The sequence below is a fragment of the Artemia franciscana genome, chromosome 2, assembly GCF_032884065.1.
Source record: "Artemia franciscana chromosome 2, ASM3288406v1, whole genome shotgun sequence".
Classification (NCBI taxonomy): domain Eukaryota; kingdom Metazoa; phylum Arthropoda; class Branchiopoda; order Anostraca; family Artemiidae; genus Artemia; species Artemia franciscana.
Genome location: NC_088864.1, coordinates 50,683,626 through 50,702,372, shown reverse-complemented (window position 1 = coordinate 50,702,372; position 18,747 = coordinate 50,683,626). Strand labels below are relative to the sequence as shown.

Sequence of the window (18,747 nt, the reverse complement as noted above, 5' to 3'; positions counted from 1 at the left end):
CTCCCCGTCCCCTCAGGAACAAAGCATCCTACGTTTTGTCAATACTAAAAATCGCAACTTTTGTGTGCTTCCGTTTTTCAATAATTGTGAAGGCCTTGTCTGCTGGACCTCCCCCCCTCTTGCGTGTTATTCTGCTGTTTTTTACTATTGATTTAAGGGAACTAAGGTTTAAGAAGCTTTGTCTGATAAAATTAAGCAATCTATCCAGGTACTTCCGCAATCTGTCATTTAAGAAAAGATGTTTGAGCTATAACCAGGGGCTGAGTTAACTCTTTTGCCGAAAATTTCTTCTTGAGTTAACCCGTTTACTTTTATAGTGATTTTTTTTTCATATGCAGGGGGAGGTGGCACCAAATCATAAATTTTGCCAAATTTCTATTTGCCTGTTGTTCAAATTGTTAAATAAAATAATTGGTTACATTATTGTCCTGTCCCCTAGATTTCGAAGAAAATACTTCTTATGCATCTTTATCAAAAATTTATCTTTGTCTCCTCTCCACTTTTCCATGATATATCGACCTTTTTTGCAATCGAACACTTACATTTTGGTTTGTACCCCAATAATTTTAATTAATTTGGCTTTTTATCAACCCTTACAAAGTAGTTCACGTACGTAATACAAAATCAGTCTAATATAGGACGATCCCGATTAAATTCAATAAATTTAGTATGAGCTTTTACAGATATCAGTTTTCTATATTATAAAGTAGGCCTATATAGTATATAATAAACAAGTCAATAAATCTCATCCAGCAATGCAAACTTAAAATAAAATATTTTTAATTATTTCAATAGCTCTTAATTTATCTCTTATCGTAGATAGACAATTTCATTTAAATTTCATTTTTTTTTTTGCATGTTGATGGTAACACGGGCCCTTTCAAACGTGGGCCTTTATGCGACCCTGACAAATATCTGAGACCGGAGGTATATGACCTTTAAGGAAAAATACCCTAAGTTTTAACAATAGAATACCTCACTCACCTTCTTCATGTGATCCCTTTCCCCGGAAAAATAATTTTTTGTTCCAAGAGTTTTTAATCCCGTTTTGGGAATCCAACTGAAATCCCTGGGTGTTTCTTTCTTCAATTAAATGGCAAAAAAAATTGATGCGTCCCCCTCTCGTATAGTTTTTTTCCGTTTAAATGAGTTATGTTTTTTTTTTTTTTGCTTTTAATTCATCTTATGATCTTGTTTTCGAATTCCAAAATAAACCACGTGCATATTAAATTCTAATCGATAATTCTTGTTCTATGTTTTATAAATGCCCCATCTTGTCTTTTCACCTCAGTGACTTTCCCGAGAAGGAAGATGTAGGAAAAATGTTACGTCACACCGAGCAACCAATGAGCTTTTAGTGACGTCAAATATCGGCCAATCAAATTCCAGGTTTAGACCTTGAGGCAGTACAGTCGCCACGCGAGCGCAGCTGAGCCGTCTTACGAAGTAGTATTGAGCTGCATGCCTTTATACATATTACATGAGATTGCGCGTTTGCAATTCAGAACAGGCTTGTGAATAGTGTCATGGCGACCACGACGTATTTGGAATCAAGTGCAGTCAGTTCTGAACCGTCAAGTGTAACGGACGAAATGAACATAGTGAATAGTCAGGGATACTCTCCCCGTGAACCCCATGAAATGAAATATATGGCTGCGGCCGCAGTGCAGCATACGGGGCACCCTGCCATTAGTATGCATACCCCATATTTTGCTATGGACGCTTCAGGATGGCCAACACATATGCACCCACACCATCATTCAGGATTAACTCATCAGGATATTAAACCACAACCAGCAGATTTAGCTTTGCACCAACGATCGCACCATATGCATTCTTGGCATAATGCGGTAAGCTCCCCCTACGCTATGCCTGGCAGTGGATCTCCCCTTCAACATTATAACATGAATGGGATTTTTGGGGGCCCTCAGCTGCACCATCAGTCACACTTAAGAGACTCCTTGAATGGTACCCCGTCCCCAAATGATCACGGTATGCTTGATCATGACGGGCTTCACGACACCGAAGAAGAAAATCCAACTAGTGATGACTTAGAAGCGTTTGCCAAACAATTCAAACAACGACGCATTAAACTCGGATTTACACAGGCCGATGTTGGACTTGCTCTAGGAACCTTATATGGTAATGTTTTTTCTCAGACAACTATCTGTAGATTTGAAGCGTTACAACTGTCCTTTAAAAATATGTGTAAACTTAAACCGCTGCTACAAAAATGGCTCGAAGAAGCCGATTCCACTACCGGTAGCCCAACATCCATTGATAAAATTGCAGCCCAGGGCCGAAAGCGCAAAAAGCGCACAAGCATTGAGGTGTCAGTGAAAGGTGCTTTAGAACAACATTTCCATAAACAATCTAAACCCTCTGCTCAAGAAATTACCGCACTAGCGGATAGTTTACAACTAGAAAAAGAGGTGGTTCGAGTTTGGTTTTGTAATAGACGCCAAAAGGAAAAACGTATGACTCCACCTGTGCCAAATGGTCCTAACTCGCCCGGTATGCGTGTACCAGACGGATACCACCTTGATCACTACGGCCACCCCGAGAACCTTGTGCACGGACACAACGTCCATAATGGCTCACCTGGCATGATGATTAGTCATAGCCCACCAATGCTTTCCCCTCAACCTTTGAACGCTCACGGAGTGCCGGTCTCTCAATCTTTAGCGGCGCATTGACGCCAAATTGAAAGTGCTGTGATCCGAGTTTGTACATAGTTTTAGAGCCCAGTGGTAATGTAAATATTAATGCTCACATGAGTCATGGATTCAATATCTACAATGCTTCTGGGACTTTTATTTATGGTGAGTGCTTTCTCTGTATTCTATACTAGCCTTTAAGTACCCAACTCCTGTACCATTTGGATCGAATTACTTTTAATAACTGAAATTCAACAAAAGTAGGTTCTAAAAATATAGAATATTGAACGCTTGCGAAGGATAAAAAATGGTATTAACTTAGCTTGCTTTTGTACCTCCTATTTGTTATTGAATATTACTTATTTCTTATCTTTATATTGTTGCTGAAATCCTGTCATATTCAAATTATCTTGCTATATACCTTCAATTTATGCAATGAAATAAAAATTCAAATCTATTCAATTTTAGAAATCATGTCAGTCGCTAACCGTGGATTGACCGAAACGCTTTACATGCTGCTGAACTTATATAAACTTGGCTAAAGTAATTCTAATTTTGACGGAATTAAATCGGAATTTTAAGTGTTTTTTTTTTTTACATAGTAGCCCCTTTATTTTTTAGTCTAAATGTCCATACTTGCGAAAAGGTGCTTTTTAAGAGGTTTTTAAATAGTTGTATCCATGAATTCATTGAAAGGGATAGAAGGGCACATTTTAGAAATAGTTAAAAAGAGGCTTTATAAGAAAAAAAGTCGAATTGGTGGGGAACCCTAAGGTTCCTCTCGTGTATATGCTTGATTATTATCTAACACCAGTTCACAATATCATCCTTTTGTGTAAGCTTTACAATAAAAATACATTTAAATATGACAAAGGGGGCAAAACTGTCAAGACGGTGAGATCTCGTAAAAACTAAATATTTAAATAATTACGTATTTTTCGGCTTCACAACCAGAAGCTTTGTCAAGAGGAAAATTAAAGGAAAGAAAACGCTGTTTGTTATTTATATAAATTATTTAGTTTTCCTAAGGAGGGGAAAGTCTGTTCTATTCCGTCATTAAGGTGCAATTTACGCTGCTTTTGCCGGTAAATATTTCGCTGTTTTAGGTATTTTTTTAGTCTGGTCAAATTTTTTTTTAGCAATATATCAAATGTTGCCATCTTATGTACATTTTCAGTTTCCAAGGGGGAGAGGGAAATATCCGATCTATTCTCCGCCCCTCGAGGCACCCAGTTATTCATTTTCAGCCCTCAAATACTAGATTTAATTATGGTCTTTCCATTAGCCATCAATTCACAATTCAGGCTTTTACTAGTTTCGCAACCCGACGGGATTTAGTTACCACATACCCGTCGGCCCTGATTAGAGTACCGTAAGGGTAGATACAGGGTATACTAGTTCTTGTAGCTAAAGCTTGTAGAAGTAATTAACAGCTATTGAAGAACTGAAGGGAGTGAGTTTTTTTGTGATGAATGTTCATCAAAAAAACTTTTAGGGATGGGTTTACGAACTAAAGTGTGTCCTGGGAAGGTATTTTGAAGCATCTTCCTCCAATCCTTCTGCCTCTAGAGGGCTCTAACCTTTGATGACCTTTAAAAGTCTTTATTTTATAAAAGTGAAACCATCCAAAATAGATCTTCTGCTAAAATAAAGTACAACAAAACTGTTTTCAGCTTCACAACTTTTTAAAGATATGCAAATACATTTCCTAAATTAAAAAAAAAACATTGATCATGAAACTGATAACTGAAAATTTAGGTAAAAAGTCGTTTTGTCAGAATTTCAGTAGACATAGACCTGTCAAGTAGGCAAATTTCTAAGACTTAGAAATCAGTGGAAGGTTAACACAGAGGCTTGGCAATACCCTCACAGAGCATATTTTCGGCCCTAAATTCATTACTGAAAGTTTCGTGTTTCTAACGTAACCCCTTTCCAAGATAGCGGAAAGTAGCTAAACTAGAATTTTACTCTTATGCTTTGAACATTAGGCACTGCAGAAAAAATAGAGCCTAAACTACTCGATTTTACGCTAAAAACTTTTTAATATGGTGTCCTTCTAGAAAAGGTAGGGTACCATTACGCCCTCCACATTAAACATAATCCTATTCTGAACAATTCTTTACATTTGTCACGAATTATTTGATTTTGGAGATAGTGATTGTAAGAACTGGTCTGGTCTACTCTTAGAAGCATAGCATTGTTTTTTTTTCGATGTAACATTTTTCTGGAATTTTCATAATAGGATTTTTACCAGGGTGGGTGTTTGATACCTTTAATTTTTTTTTAAATTCATTATGCAAAGCTTCGCCCAATCTGAGTGATCATAAGAAATATCGTATATTCAACTGCAGCGAAGCTCACGTTGTGTCTCACGCAAAAATATATAAAATTATTGCTCATTTTATTTCTCTGCCATGGAGCAGCACAACAATGCGGCACTTTGGTTCTCCCTAGGATTAACGGCATTCCCTAGGATTCTCATCAACGCATAACTTTCATTTTTTCAGAGGGGTGAGTACTGTCTATATTGACTATAACCATATTCTGGTGTATTAAAAAGGAATATCAAATTTTGTATGTTGGAGCTCAGCCCCTCCTCAAGGCACTTAAGGGTTGCTTTGGCCTTCTAAGCTCACCTAGAATTTGCATCTTTGATTTTCAAAAAAAATGTTTTTCAACGTAAGCTGTAGTCTAGTCGGGCGAGCGATTAGACTGTTGCGAAATAGTCCAAAGAAATAAACTAATCCGCCAGTTTGGCTGAATTGCTACATGAAATATTGCTAAACTCCTTTTCATGAAATTGTCTGAATCACTATTTTTGTTGGATAGTGACAAGATGTTAGGGTAATCTTACATCAAGAATGAATGGTATTTTATATCAACGTTAGTCATGGTGACACATAGCTGAAGTAGATGACGCTTGAAAGGTACATACGAATTGTTTGAAAAAATGGTGATAAAAGGGTGAGGATCTTTAAACTTAGCGTGGCGATATAACTTTTCAAAACTTGGTATGGTACTTGTATGATACCCCTTACTGCTCAAGTCACTCATTCATTGACGCATTATAGAACCGGTTTTTTACGTTAGTTTTTTCAGCTTAGTGTGAGACAAGACCAAAAGAAGTGACAGAGTATATGTAAAATATATAATTTGGGCTATATATTTGCGCATGGGTAAAGTATTCGGATGCTTAGAAGTTAGAAAACAATTGGTACTACATAACATGCAGAATAATTGTACCAAACGCATTAGGCAAGTAGACCCGCTATACTTTACTCCTCCCCCCTAGTGTGTAAATATATAGCCCAAATTTGTTTCTAAAGCATTATATTTTTATTTCACATTATTATATTTCATTAGGATTGAGTGTCAGAGAAACATATTAGAAGACTATTAGAAAGGGGTATATCACCCACGTACCGGTATGTTATGTGTAGCGATACATCTAATTCAGCCTGAGGCAATTTTTCTAGTGTCGAGGGTTTTTCGAGAGCTTGTTTTTTAATAGTGGTTTTTTAATCGATCAATAGTGGAAGTTAAGCCTACTGTAGGCTATAGCAACGTTAGTCATTGTATAGCAACTAATAGCTGGTATTTGGAGAAGGAATATAAGATCGAAAATAAAGGGGTAATGGTGTAAAGATATTTTACCTACTAAGATAGTCCAATTTTCAGAATTTGATGTTCCTAATGATATCCCCAATAAATCTTTTGCTACTATGTCCAAGCTTTCCCTTTAAGGTTTTAATCTTATTTTTATGCTCCAGTCTTAATTATACGAAAAATCCGTCTGTAGTTTTATGTAACCCTTTTTAAGGTAATCATCGATTTTTTAAGAAACAAAAAATAATGTTAGAAATACACCAAGAAATGTAGCAATAACCATGGTAATGCTAGTAGGGGTGGCATAGTGGTAGTAATTTAGTAGCGCGCATAGGAACGTGGTGAAGGTACGTACATACAACAAAAATCATGGGGGAGGGTAATCATTCAAACTTATGTGATAGGATGTATGTAAAATCCGGTTTTTCTCGAATATTCAGAAGGAAGCAGTGTGGGTTCGTGTCATTAATATCATCCAGTTTTTCATAATGGATGATAAATTCAACCCTACTTCTATAAGCACCGTAAATGTGAACTTGGGTGCTAATATGGTGTATCGTAGCACGCGTATTCAATAGTCAATAATTCTGTTTAAACATCTTCAAGTTATGCTGGTTTAAAACCATATTCGAGCGTTGGAATCGTGTATTTCCCTTTTTAGGAGGGTTATATCAGTCCAAATGCTCTTGCCTGTTCCTTTGTCAAATTTGGTCAGGATGGTATATAAATTGCTCATAATTTGGAATTTTTAAGAAAGATTTGTTTGTATGGTACAATTGTCAACTTGCATGCTAATTTGGTGTAATAGTGGGTGTACGTGTTACATATGTACTTATGTAGTCCTAATGGATTAAAATCTATAAACACTAATGGTATATAATGATTTTTGAGCATATTGGATAAAACCATTTGGGCAAAAGTAAATTCTTTATTCCCTTCCCCCCTCTGAAAAAACTGTCCTGTTAACCTTATCTATCTTTCCAGATATTTATGTCAGCATCATAGTCAAAACTTGTCTGTAAGACATTGGGTATGTTCTGGATTGTGCTTTAAGTCGAATAGTCGATTTCCATAATATTCATTTTCAACTTTTTTGGAATTCGGAACTAACTTGATAAACCAATCAAACGTTCGATTGAATTAAGACAAAAAAAGCATTTTGTTAGTATGTGTGACCATGAACGTTGAAAAACGTTACAAAAAATGTTGGGTTAGTAGTATATTTACCATGGTTTCCGTCGTTTTCTTCTGAATTTAAAACAATTTTATGTTCTGCTTCTTCTTCAAGGTGACAGCTAAATACGAATTGGAATTTGCGGAAAGGTAAATTGTTTTCTTTTCGAGAAATAAAGAAAATGTTCATAGTTACACTGGGCGCTTTATATTTTATGAACAAAACTGATTTACGCTCAATAAATCAACTTATCCCGAATATGCTTAAATGAATTTATTAAATTCGGTGAAATGACTAAAAGAAAAAACTACAATAATCAAGTAGTAGTAATTAATAGTTAACTTACTCCTATTTTGATTCACATAAATCTAATAGACGCACACTATTTCACTGATAGATTCGTACCATGGGAAAAGGCAATTGAATCCTAATTAACCGCTATTAATTCAAGTTCATTTACCGGGGTCAATCCATCTTCTAATGCCTAGTTTATTTCAACATGGCCTATAAATCTGTAGCAATTTCTTGGTTCATTAGAAAACGATTGGTGAGGTGACCGGGTGAAATTACAAGGGTTAGACTGACAGAAGGGGACCTTAGAATTTTCTTAGCATGTGGTCTGAGGAATTTGTCTCTGTAAATTCAGTTTTGAATATTGTTGGTTTATACTTACCTTAACTTAACTTAGTACGTACTACTTAACTTACCGAAGAAAATGTGCCAGAAGGAGTGAGAGGAGGAGGCAGGAGGGAGGAAAAGTTTAGCATTCTTCGGAAAGAATCTGTCTTGGGTGTAATTATAAGCTACGAAATTTAATTAAAAATTGAAATTTTGAAACGTTATATAAATAGTGTCAAAATCCAAAAGTTTTCGCTTCCTAGTTCCTGGCTTGCCTTCCTGTAAGCAAACTGAGATCATTACTAAACTGTGGTGGACTAAACTACTGCCTGGCTAGAATAATATTTGGAAAATATCACAGTCTACTTTGTAAAACTTTCCAAAATAACATTGTCGTTGAAGTTGCTCTTGGCGTGAGGTTTTAAACCATTACGACAGGGCTAAAATGATACACAAAGTTTTTTGATCTGCTTTGCTCTGTTTAAAGCAGTATGGGGTAGATCTCAGCTTCATGAACTATGTTATGCAATATCTTTTGAAATATTACAGCCAAGCATTATTTATCCCAATTTTCCGGTTCCGGTTTGCTCTAGCTTTCTCAACCCTGAATGGCTCCTCGAATGATCTTTTGTTGGGAGTATGTCTAAGCCGTATTCAGTGGAGGGATTAGGGGGTTTGACCCCCTCCCTCATTTGAAATGTTCGTCCGCACCGTAAAAACGTAATAAAAATACATGAGAACACATTTTTGATGTGTTTTTACCCCCATCCCCTGGAACTAAAAATCTTGGATACAAACCCTGTGGCCTGTATTTGGTTATCTCTCTGCAAGTTAAAATTCATTTAGATATTATGAATGATTCAGAATCTTTCGCCTTCACTTCCTTGAATACCTGCAACTTCAAATCATCTTACACAACCCTCCTTTATCTCATAAATATTGTTTAAACAGATAAACCCCAGTATGTCTACGCTTATTGTTAGCATTTTTACTTCAAATAGTCACCTGTTTCGCGAATATTTTGCATTTGTGGTCAAAACAATAAATTAGTCAGCTCACTTTCTTGGTTAATTAACCGAAGAATGGGCTCATTATAACACTGCGGTTATAAATGGAGCTTTCAATTACACTTCAGTGGGTTGAATTTAGGCGGGGGAGATTTTCAGCTTTTGTTACAGATTGGGAAAAATTGGACATCTGTATGTCAATCTGTTGGGTTGTATTGTGCATTTACAATACTTTGATTACTTTTAAGTCAACTGATTTTGAATGGTGGATAAATGTTTAAATTTTCTTGTTGATAAATTGTGATGGGTATTTGGAGGTAGTTTCTATCGGTTTAAGATTCTTGCTTGGATTAAAGTTAAAAATTTATGAGAAGTTCCAGGAATTCTATTTTCTTTTGGATTCTAACTCATATCTTGATATCTCCAGACTTTCCTGTATTTTGTTTTTGTTAGAAAAGTCGATGGATTTATTTGCTGTTTTTTCTTACCTTTTTGAGGAGCCTCTTTTTCCGGGGTAATGCATTTTTTTGCAATAAAATGCATATATCATTATTGGATAGAACTTGTAAAATGTTGTATATGTAACAAAGCACCTCCCCTCGCGATGATTGCTGTCAAATTGCACCCACACACCCAGGGCCGGGTTTAAAGTTTTGACGCTCCTATGCCCAAGCGTTTTTGCCGCTCCGTTTTTCCGCTTCTTGTGGAACACCTTATTGTTTATAAGTAGTATTATTGTATATCAGCCCTGTGTTGTTTTGAAATAACTTGTATGCGAATAGGCTGCGAGGTAGTGGAGTGAACCTGGCACTTTGGCATTGTGCGTCCATAGGCCCGGGCCTGGTCGGTCTATTGGTAAATCCAGGCTGCACATATCCCACACACCCACCCTCGTTTATTTTTGGAAGCTCTTTTGAAATATATAACTTTTAATTTCATTTCTTGAGTGTTTTTTTTTTTATTTAAGCGAAATAAACTGATACTATAGAAAAGATCAAGCGATTTCGGGGACCGATACTGGAGGACCATTTCCTTGCATGTATCTAATGGTAACACTGGATCCTACCTCAACATCAACAACTTATAGTTGGTAATGGTTAACCTCTATGATATAATCAAGATATGGTTTTTGTTGGTTGTCTGTCCCAGTCAAGACTTGAATTGAGGGTTGTTGGCAATGGTCCCTGTCCAAATGTCATGAAATCTTGATTTCTGATCAAACCACTCATACGTGATTGGGTTTTATTCGGGACTTATCAGACAGCAAATCTGATCCAAGATATGAGGAAAGGCCTAATAAAGGGACTTTAACGTAATTAACCATCTAGTAGGCCTATTACTATGTTTTAATTGCCAAATGTTCTGATATGTGCTGTGAATTTAAAATACCGCAGAAATTTAGATACTGGCTATGGTATCTCATGTGAATTATGACCGAATATTAGAGTTTTCTTAAGCCCAAATTAAATACAGTGCTCCAAATAACATTTCCAAATAAATTGTAACTCCAAGTAAAATTTCGTTTTCCCAATGATTACACCGTGGTCGCACCATTGCACCGTAATTTGATTGTACAAAGATAGTCGCATTGTTTAATTTGTAATAAGACCAAAAAACTTTTGTTATGGCCTCTTTTCTATGTATATTTAGATTAAAAGAGAACTAGTAAATAAGAAAATAAATGCTTTCGAGATCTTGTGATTTTTACGATTGTTTCTATAGCTTCGTATAATTCCCATGCTATTCTTCTGTCTTAGTGATTTGACGAATTCGGTCCTTTCCCGAAATATGGTATTGCATGTGTGCCTGAAAATGTTTGATTTTTTCCATAAAAGGTAAACTATTGAAAATAGTTGTTGCTCTAAAAAATAGCCAATAGAAGAAAATGTGCAATTATTAAAACGTAAAATAACGATTTTTCGTACGTCAGTTGATCTTTAAATAGTGAAGTTTAACTTAGAGTTTTTTTTAGGAAACGTTTTGTTGCAATAGGTTTAGAAGGTTTTCGTTGATGGAACCTCGTTTTATTATTAGCAGATTATTTGCAACACAGTTTAAGAAATTTGCAAAAAAGCATTTCCATCAAACTAATTTTTTCCTTTATTACTTTTCGTAAAATGGAAATTTAGTTGGACGCAAGAGGCAGAATCGTATATTTTACTTGGGATTGCCTTAAGGAGTGATAAACTGAGCATTTCTCAAACCCTTTGAATTGGCTACCAAACACACATAAGCTGTGAACAATTTTAATACTTGGTAAAAATATGACTCTGGGACAGCAAGACGACTTTTTTTTTAGATAAACGTCCCCTAGCGAAACCACCGCTTGCCAATCCCATATCTAAAAGATAAATAAACTTTCTCAAATTTCTGCAAATTTGATTGCCTTTTATCCAGATTGTTCATCTGCCTAAGCCTAGTTAGGGGGAGGAGGGTGAAAAATCTTTGCCTGAAGCTTCCCTTTCAGTATTCTTATAATAAAGATCATCTGCCTCGAGGACTAATATTGGGTACTATATGTCAAACTATTGCTAGCTTTTTACTTGGGAGTACTTACTTACTGGACCTTCAAGTTCAAGTCTAGAATTTTATTGCAAAGAAGAGTGAGTTAAAAAAAAACTTGATTTTATTCTAAGCCCCAAGAAGCCTCTGAAATTTCTGCTTGAGGCTGTCCGCCAGGAGGGGACGGGGCAAGTTGAGTAATCCTAAAACCCTTGTAAACCGTGGGCAATTTTGATACTAGGTAACAATATGACACTTTACTACCAAGACTACTTTTTCACTATTGTTAAACTTTTGACTAACCATCAACACATTCAAAATCTACTATATCATTCTTTTCTCATCTGTGGTATTTCTTTTTGTGTCCTTTGATGTGTATTTCTTTTTTGTCTTATGTGTGTTAATTAAGTCATATAAAAACGTTTTTATAACCCAATTTACTAATGATAAACAAATTGACCCTTAAAAAGGAAGAGATAAGACCAATATAAGAGAATATACCAAAATTTTTGTTTCATTTTTAAGAAAATTAAAAATTAGACTGTTTGTTTCTTTATGTCGATAATTTATGAATAAGAAAATCTAATATTGGAAGTAAAAATTTGATTCTTACAAAAAGGGTCAATGATATAGAACATATATCAGCCATAATAATCAGTTGAAACATTACTTGAAATTAATCTTTACTTTATATTTTCCCACTGTTAGCATTAATTGCAATAGTAGCCTATAATTAGAACTGTAGTAAGGAGCAACCCGGCTCAATAGTAACTGAAACTCTAAAGAACGGAATTTTATTATAACAGTTACATCAAAAGAATCGCATTTTAATGCTGATTTTAAATAAATAAGTTTCATTAAATTTAGACTTACCTATCAAAAGTTACGAGCCTGAGAAAATTTGCCTTATTTTAGAAAATAGGAGAAAACACCCCTTAAAAGTCATACAATCTCAACGAAAATCACACCATCAGATTCAGCGCATCAGAGAACCCTACAGTACAAGTTTCAAGCTCCTATCTACAAAAATACAGGATTTTGCATTTTTTGCCACAAGACAGATCACGGATGCGTGTTTATTTGTTTGTTTTTTTTTTCTTTTTTCCCCAGGGGTGATCGTATCGATCCAGTGGTCCTGGAATGTCGTCTGAGGGCTCATTCTAACGGAAATTAAAAGTTCTAGTGCCCTTTTTAAGTGACAAAAAAAATTGGAGGGCATCTAGCCCCCCTTCCACGCTCATTTTTTCCCAAAGTCACCGGATCAAAATTCTGAGATAGCCATTCTATTCAGCATAATCGAAAATCCAAATAAATAGGTTTTTGGGACACCTTACTCCCTGGGACGCCTTTACTGTTTTAAAAAGTAGAGTTGAGAGAAAAAGTCAAACTTTAGCGTAAAGAGCGGGGCGTTGAGGATGGAACAGCCCCTTTCACATACGGAGTAATTTCTGTTCGTTTTAAGTTTTAATCTCACTCCTTACTTTCAGTAATTTTTTTTTTTATTTAAAAATGTTGAAACCGGTCATATTTCGATTCAGTAGCGCCTTCTGGATTTATTTCTAGTAATCCCCCCTTTTATTGCGATCATCACTGGTTATACAACTTTTCATCAATAGTTCCGTGACAAGGTTTGAATTCAAAACTTTCGATTATTAGAACTAATAATATCCCTCGCTTTGGTTGACGTATGGTAGGATATATGGTTTTTATGATTTACAAAGTGCGCCCTTCATACAAACAGTTTTTTTTGGGGGGAGATTAGAGTGGGTTATAGGGCTGGATAGAGGATCGGGTTGAAGGGGTTGGGTTAGAGGGAGTTGTATTTGGATGAGGGTTGTTACCCTGGGGGTGTTTGAGAGAAGGTAATTGTCTTTTTTCTTTTTTTCCTTTCATTATTATTTTAATTAGTGTAGGATGCTTCTAGGAACATTTATGTGGGTTTTTTTTTGGTTATTATTTTTAATTTAGGATGTCTTTGGGAATGTTTATGTAATTAATCGCTACGCGTTAGCAAAATTTAAATTTTTCCCTAGCGTGGTGATTCATATCTGTAATAATTTATTTTTTTGTTTATAATGTTAATAAAAGTTAAAAATCATAGGTATGTCTTCTATGGGCACTGAAAAAGGGGGGGCAGTGGGTCACTGACCTCTGCAGTGCAGGAAAACATTAAACAGCAGATAAATAGAAACAGAGAAATTATTAATATTATAAAAAATCTTAATGAGAAATAGAAATTATTCCATATATGAAGGAGGCTACCCCATCATCTATCCCCTGTTTTGGTATTATTTAAAAAACGGTGTCCAAAAACTCTACTTTGGTATTTCTATTGAAAAAAAATGCCCCCCCCCCCCCACGCGTGTTTGTTTGCTCTCTCCAATAATTACAAGGAAAAGTAATCTTTATGGTGATATTGCTTCTTTACGTTATATAACGTATTCGAAAAGATGCGTTCACCCTCTATTGGTTTTTGCGAGTTCTCCCCACTTTCGGCTTTCTAAATTTGTCCCAATAAGCGCACTATGGGTGACCAGCGGTTTAAGTCTGGTGACCGTAATTATTATTTACGCCTTTTTCTAACACGGGCCTTGACATGACTAGCATGGTTAATTCGACCATTTGGTGATAAATAGTATTAGGTAATTCCTTGGTAGTAGATGAATTTCCATTCCTAGAGAAATCCACAATCGTGCTGATCAAACAGTTCGTGGTAACGAACTTTAAAGTAAGGAGCGATGCGGCTTAATAGTAACCGAACCTCTAAGATTCAGAGTTTTTATAACAATAGATACATCAAAAGAATTGAATTTTGATGCTTATTCATAGCACACAAAATTCATCAAGTTTAATGTCGCCTCCTCAAAAGTTACGAGAGGAATTTTTGTGGGGGAAGGGAATTTTCCTTGGAGGGGGAGCCGGATTTCACGGCATTATTTAAAAAGCGATCAGAAATTAAATTAATTTTTTTAACTGTAAATAAGGAGCAATATTAAAACATAATCACTAATTAAATTAAAACGGACTGAAATCATGAGGGCTTGCCTTCTCCTCATTAAATAGCTCTTTGTGCAAATATTTTTTAGAACTTATTATTCCTATTTCCTAGCAACTATTACGAACTTATTTTTTCCTAGAAAAGCTTGTTATTCTTAAATAATTGGAACAATTGTAAAGAGCGAAGTATTGAGTAGGGGGCTATCCCCTTGTATACATAATAATTTCTGTTCGTTTAAGTCTTAATGTTTCTCCTTGCTTTCAATTGAAAAACTTGTTTTTTTTTATTTATTTAGCTTTCTTTAGAGTCATACTTATAATACATTGCAGGTAATTATTTGGTAAAAAAAAAAAAAAAAAAAATCCTAACTTAGCAATTCAGATAAACGAGTACTTGAATAAGGTTGACCTTGCTTATCCATCCAATGGATGTTTTTCAATTGAACGTTTTTTTGTGAGTTATTTGGATAAATAGGAACTTCTAAATTGAAAGACTTCTGAAGGAATACAGCCTTGATTACGCTAGTGAGAAGCCAGTCAAACTTCTATTCAGACCCCAAACCTGTCGTATGTGATCGATGAGAGCTTTTGACCCCTTGAAGTCCATTAAATCCTGAAAGCCTAAGTATCAGATAAAATACGTTTTCTCAAAAGGCATTTTTAGAGACATTCGATTATAAGCCGTTGGCTATGACGAGCCATGCGTTATATCATATGTATGCCATCGCTTAACTGTTTTCAAGAAATCGGTTCTACCTTTTGGCTATCTCGTATCTTGCAATGTTTTCTGGCATTTTGAAATTTGCAAATGGATTGTTCTGACTCGGGGGCGATTTGGTACGTCTTAAATTTTGATAAGAATGATAGTGGTGACAAGTAGGAAGATTAGAACTGGCAGCCTGGTTGATGCAACTTAATGCATTTTAAGGTGGGTCTAGACTAGGCTGTTCCTGCTTTTATAGCTTTATCGCTAAGCTGTAATACGCATTTGGTTGTAAAAATCATATAAAAATTAGTTTTGAGTTATTCAAGTTGTTCTCAAAGAGTTTGGAAAACTGATGAGAGGAAACGCAGGCACACGGGTTTAGCTAGGATTAAAACCAGTAGTGGCGCTGGCAGTGCAGAATTACCTAGCTCAACTATAAACGTTCAGAACAAGCTTAGTCTTAGGCTAGCAAAATTTAAGTAGGAATATATGTAAGCTCCATATATGTTAATAGAGTACAAGATAAGAATTTGGGAGAAACTTTCCAGGAACAGTTGAGTAAGAAACTGGAGAGTCTAATTGCTAACAGTTTGGCTCTATACATGGCCATATTTATTTGTATCATTAAAAAAGGTAATTTGGATAGTGCCTACTTCTCCCTAAGGATTGATGGCCCTTATACTGATACCCTCTTGGCTCTCACGCCTATATGGTTTTGTTAACTAGCGATTTTCTCTTAGTCATCGTCGCACATCCGGCAGCTTTTGCGCCACCACTTCGACAAACTAAATTGTATAGAAGTTTATGCATCTTCTTTAAGTTTCAGACTATCTCAAAAGTGCCTTTGTATTAATCTATCGATTGGTAAAGTAATTGTGGTTGAAGTTCATGTTGTGTTGAAGTTATTGCATATTTAACACAATTGATTGGTTAAAGCGGGAAATAACACAAAATTATTGTTTCGCGTTTGAAGTTATAGCTAAAATGCAAAAATATATTTTTTCCAGGTTGGGGTGGGGGTGGGGGGGCTCGGAGTATTCTAAGGCTCGGTCTTAGATCAATTGTTTAAACTCAGTAGGCTTTTTATTACCATATTCTACTCGAAAAACTAATTTTGTTTCTCTTTTTCAGGATAGTTTATTCAAGTGACGAGGGTTTTAAGTTTTGTTTCAAGATGAAAACTCGACCGTGTTCATCCGTCCTAGCGAGCTTCGTCTTTTCTTTTGTGCCAACATCACTCTGGTTGTCAGTTTAGCTATAATATGTGGCTCTGATTGCCGTGTGACCTGTGAGGACATTCAAATCGTGCCATACGTATGTAGTTTGTACTGTTTTTAGTTTGATACCTTACTAGTCCGAGGCTTTTTTTTTACAAAATCAAAATATAGATTATGGAGGACCCTCTACCTCAAATGAGTGGCAAATGCAAAATTTTCCAAAGACTTGAGTTTTAATTTAAAAAAGGATGGTATGGTCCTTGTTGATGAGTTTTGTTTGTTTGTACGAGACTACTTCTCCAGTTTCAAGGTATGATTATTATGTATATATTTTTGTTGATTGTCCAAGAATTGCGTAAAAATAAACGTTGAGTCTCGATAGTTTGTGTTTTCTGTCTTTATGGTTAGGCCCTAGGTGTTCTAACAAATAGATCACATTCTGGTTCAATGATACCGTGTGGATTAATTCTTTATTTCCCTGGCCACTGTCATTGTTTTAATTATTTATTTAAATTATGTACAATAATTTCATACTTAATACCATTGTATAGCTACTTTGCTTTATGGTAAATTCATATCTGAAACATCAACGTCAAAGGCGATTTATTTTCTTGCCTTTTTTTAGAGCGTAAAGTCTCATCGCTAGTATTTTGTGGTAAAATGACAGGACTCAGTGGCGTGGTTTTTTAATTTTGACTTTTTTACTGAATATACCGTCAGACAAAAATATTTCAAAATCTAGAGGGAGAGGTCAAAACAGTCCCTAGACAAAAACCCTCCCTTACCCGTAAATTTACGCCGCATGAGGGGCTTCTACAAATTAATTCAAATGCAGTGGAGAGCAGGCCTAGGGTGAATTGTTTGCCACCCTAGTGATTCATCACTTTAATAACGATTGTTTTGATAATAAAAATTGTATGTTTTTTTTTAAATGTACTGTTTCATCATCATTTACTTCTGTAAAAATGGTCGTAAACCTTAACTTGGAGAGGGAGGGGTTAAAGACAGTTTTATAAACGCCATTGGCATGCCATGTCAAACACTAAATAAATGAAGATCGAAAAGGTTTTTTTAAGGTCAACGAAGTCTTTTATTCTAAATTCTGACCGCTCTTCCTACTCACATCTAGAGTTATTTCCTCATAAAACAATGAATAAATTCTTTTGCTATTCTTAAATAGAATTTACATTGCTTATTCATGCTTCAAGAGTTGGAACAAATGAACAAAAAAGAATCACCGCAGGTTTTGTTTAAAACTTTTAGTACTTCGTTCAAGGCTGAAAAAGTATTATAAAATTGATTGTGTGCCAAAGAACTTCCTCAACAATGATGGCATATCTTCTGAGCACATTGATAAACTATTCTAAGAATTTGACTACAAATTTAAAGCTGATTTCAACAAGCACTATTTTTCCTCAATTTTAGTACCTGAATATTCTGAAAAGTTTACGAAGGAAAATAGTTCGACATTTCTTGTTAACTCATTAATACTGGAGAGAAAACAGTTTGAGCGATCCACGTACTAGCTATTTTATTGCTATCAAATCAGTAGTTTTTTCTTGGGGAGGGGGGCACAATAAAAACTTTAAAATAGGCATCAAAAAATTTGTTAAATGTATTTTCGTCACATTTTTACGAGTCAGACACAAATTTGGGTGGGGTTCAAGCCCTGTCCCCCCGCTGCACGCGGCCTTGCCGTGATTAAATATGATAAATTTTATTAGAGTCAATCTCAGGCTTGCACAAATTGTTCTAAATCTTTGAAAAATGAAAGGTGACATCTGGTGCTACACAACATCGCTGTTTTCAGATCAAACTTCAGATAAGCATTAAATATACAAGTATCTAAAAATACTGGCAATAAATACCTTAAGTAAATCAAGGGTATTAAAAGTACGAATATCCTACCATCGACCTGGACTTTCTAGTGGGGCTCATTGCTGAACAAAGATTTTTAAGGGAGAGGGTTTGTCCCAGTGACGCTTAACGGTATTGACGCTGAAACATTTTCACCCTTCTTTTTTAAGGGTGAAATGCGTTTTGTTGTATTTTTTTCAATTTACTTATAGCATGGCAGCAATAATTTTTAAATTCTTCAGCAATCTAAAAATTTGCTTCAGGGCTCTTGAACTGATTTATATGAAACTGGGTTGCCAATGGGATAAGCTTTTTTTCCATCCCCGCACGTAGAAACGAGCAGCTACAGAGAAACTATGACAAATAAAATTACGGGATTTCGGAATATTCTACCTATATACCACAA

The 18,747-nt window shown here is 35.5% G+C and overlaps 1 protein-coding gene across 1 annotated transcript; it reads left to right on the top strand.

Annotated features, from left to right (window-relative positions):
• The first annotated feature begins 1,453 nt into the window (after nucleotides 1–1,453).
• LOC136043241 (silk gland factor 3-like) lies at nucleotides 1,454–16,865 on the top strand. The gene is made up of 2 exons (XM_065728176.1): nucleotides 1,454–2,822; nucleotides 16,399–16,865. Exon 1 carries the CDS (start codon nucleotides 1,527–1,529, stop codon nucleotides 2,694–2,696), a length of 1,170 nt encoding a protein of 389 aa, XP_065584248.1. The 5' UTR covers nucleotides 1,454–1,526; the 3' UTR covers nucleotides 2,697–2,822; nucleotides 16,399–16,865.
• Nucleotides 16,866–18,747: the final 1,882 nt, after the last annotated feature.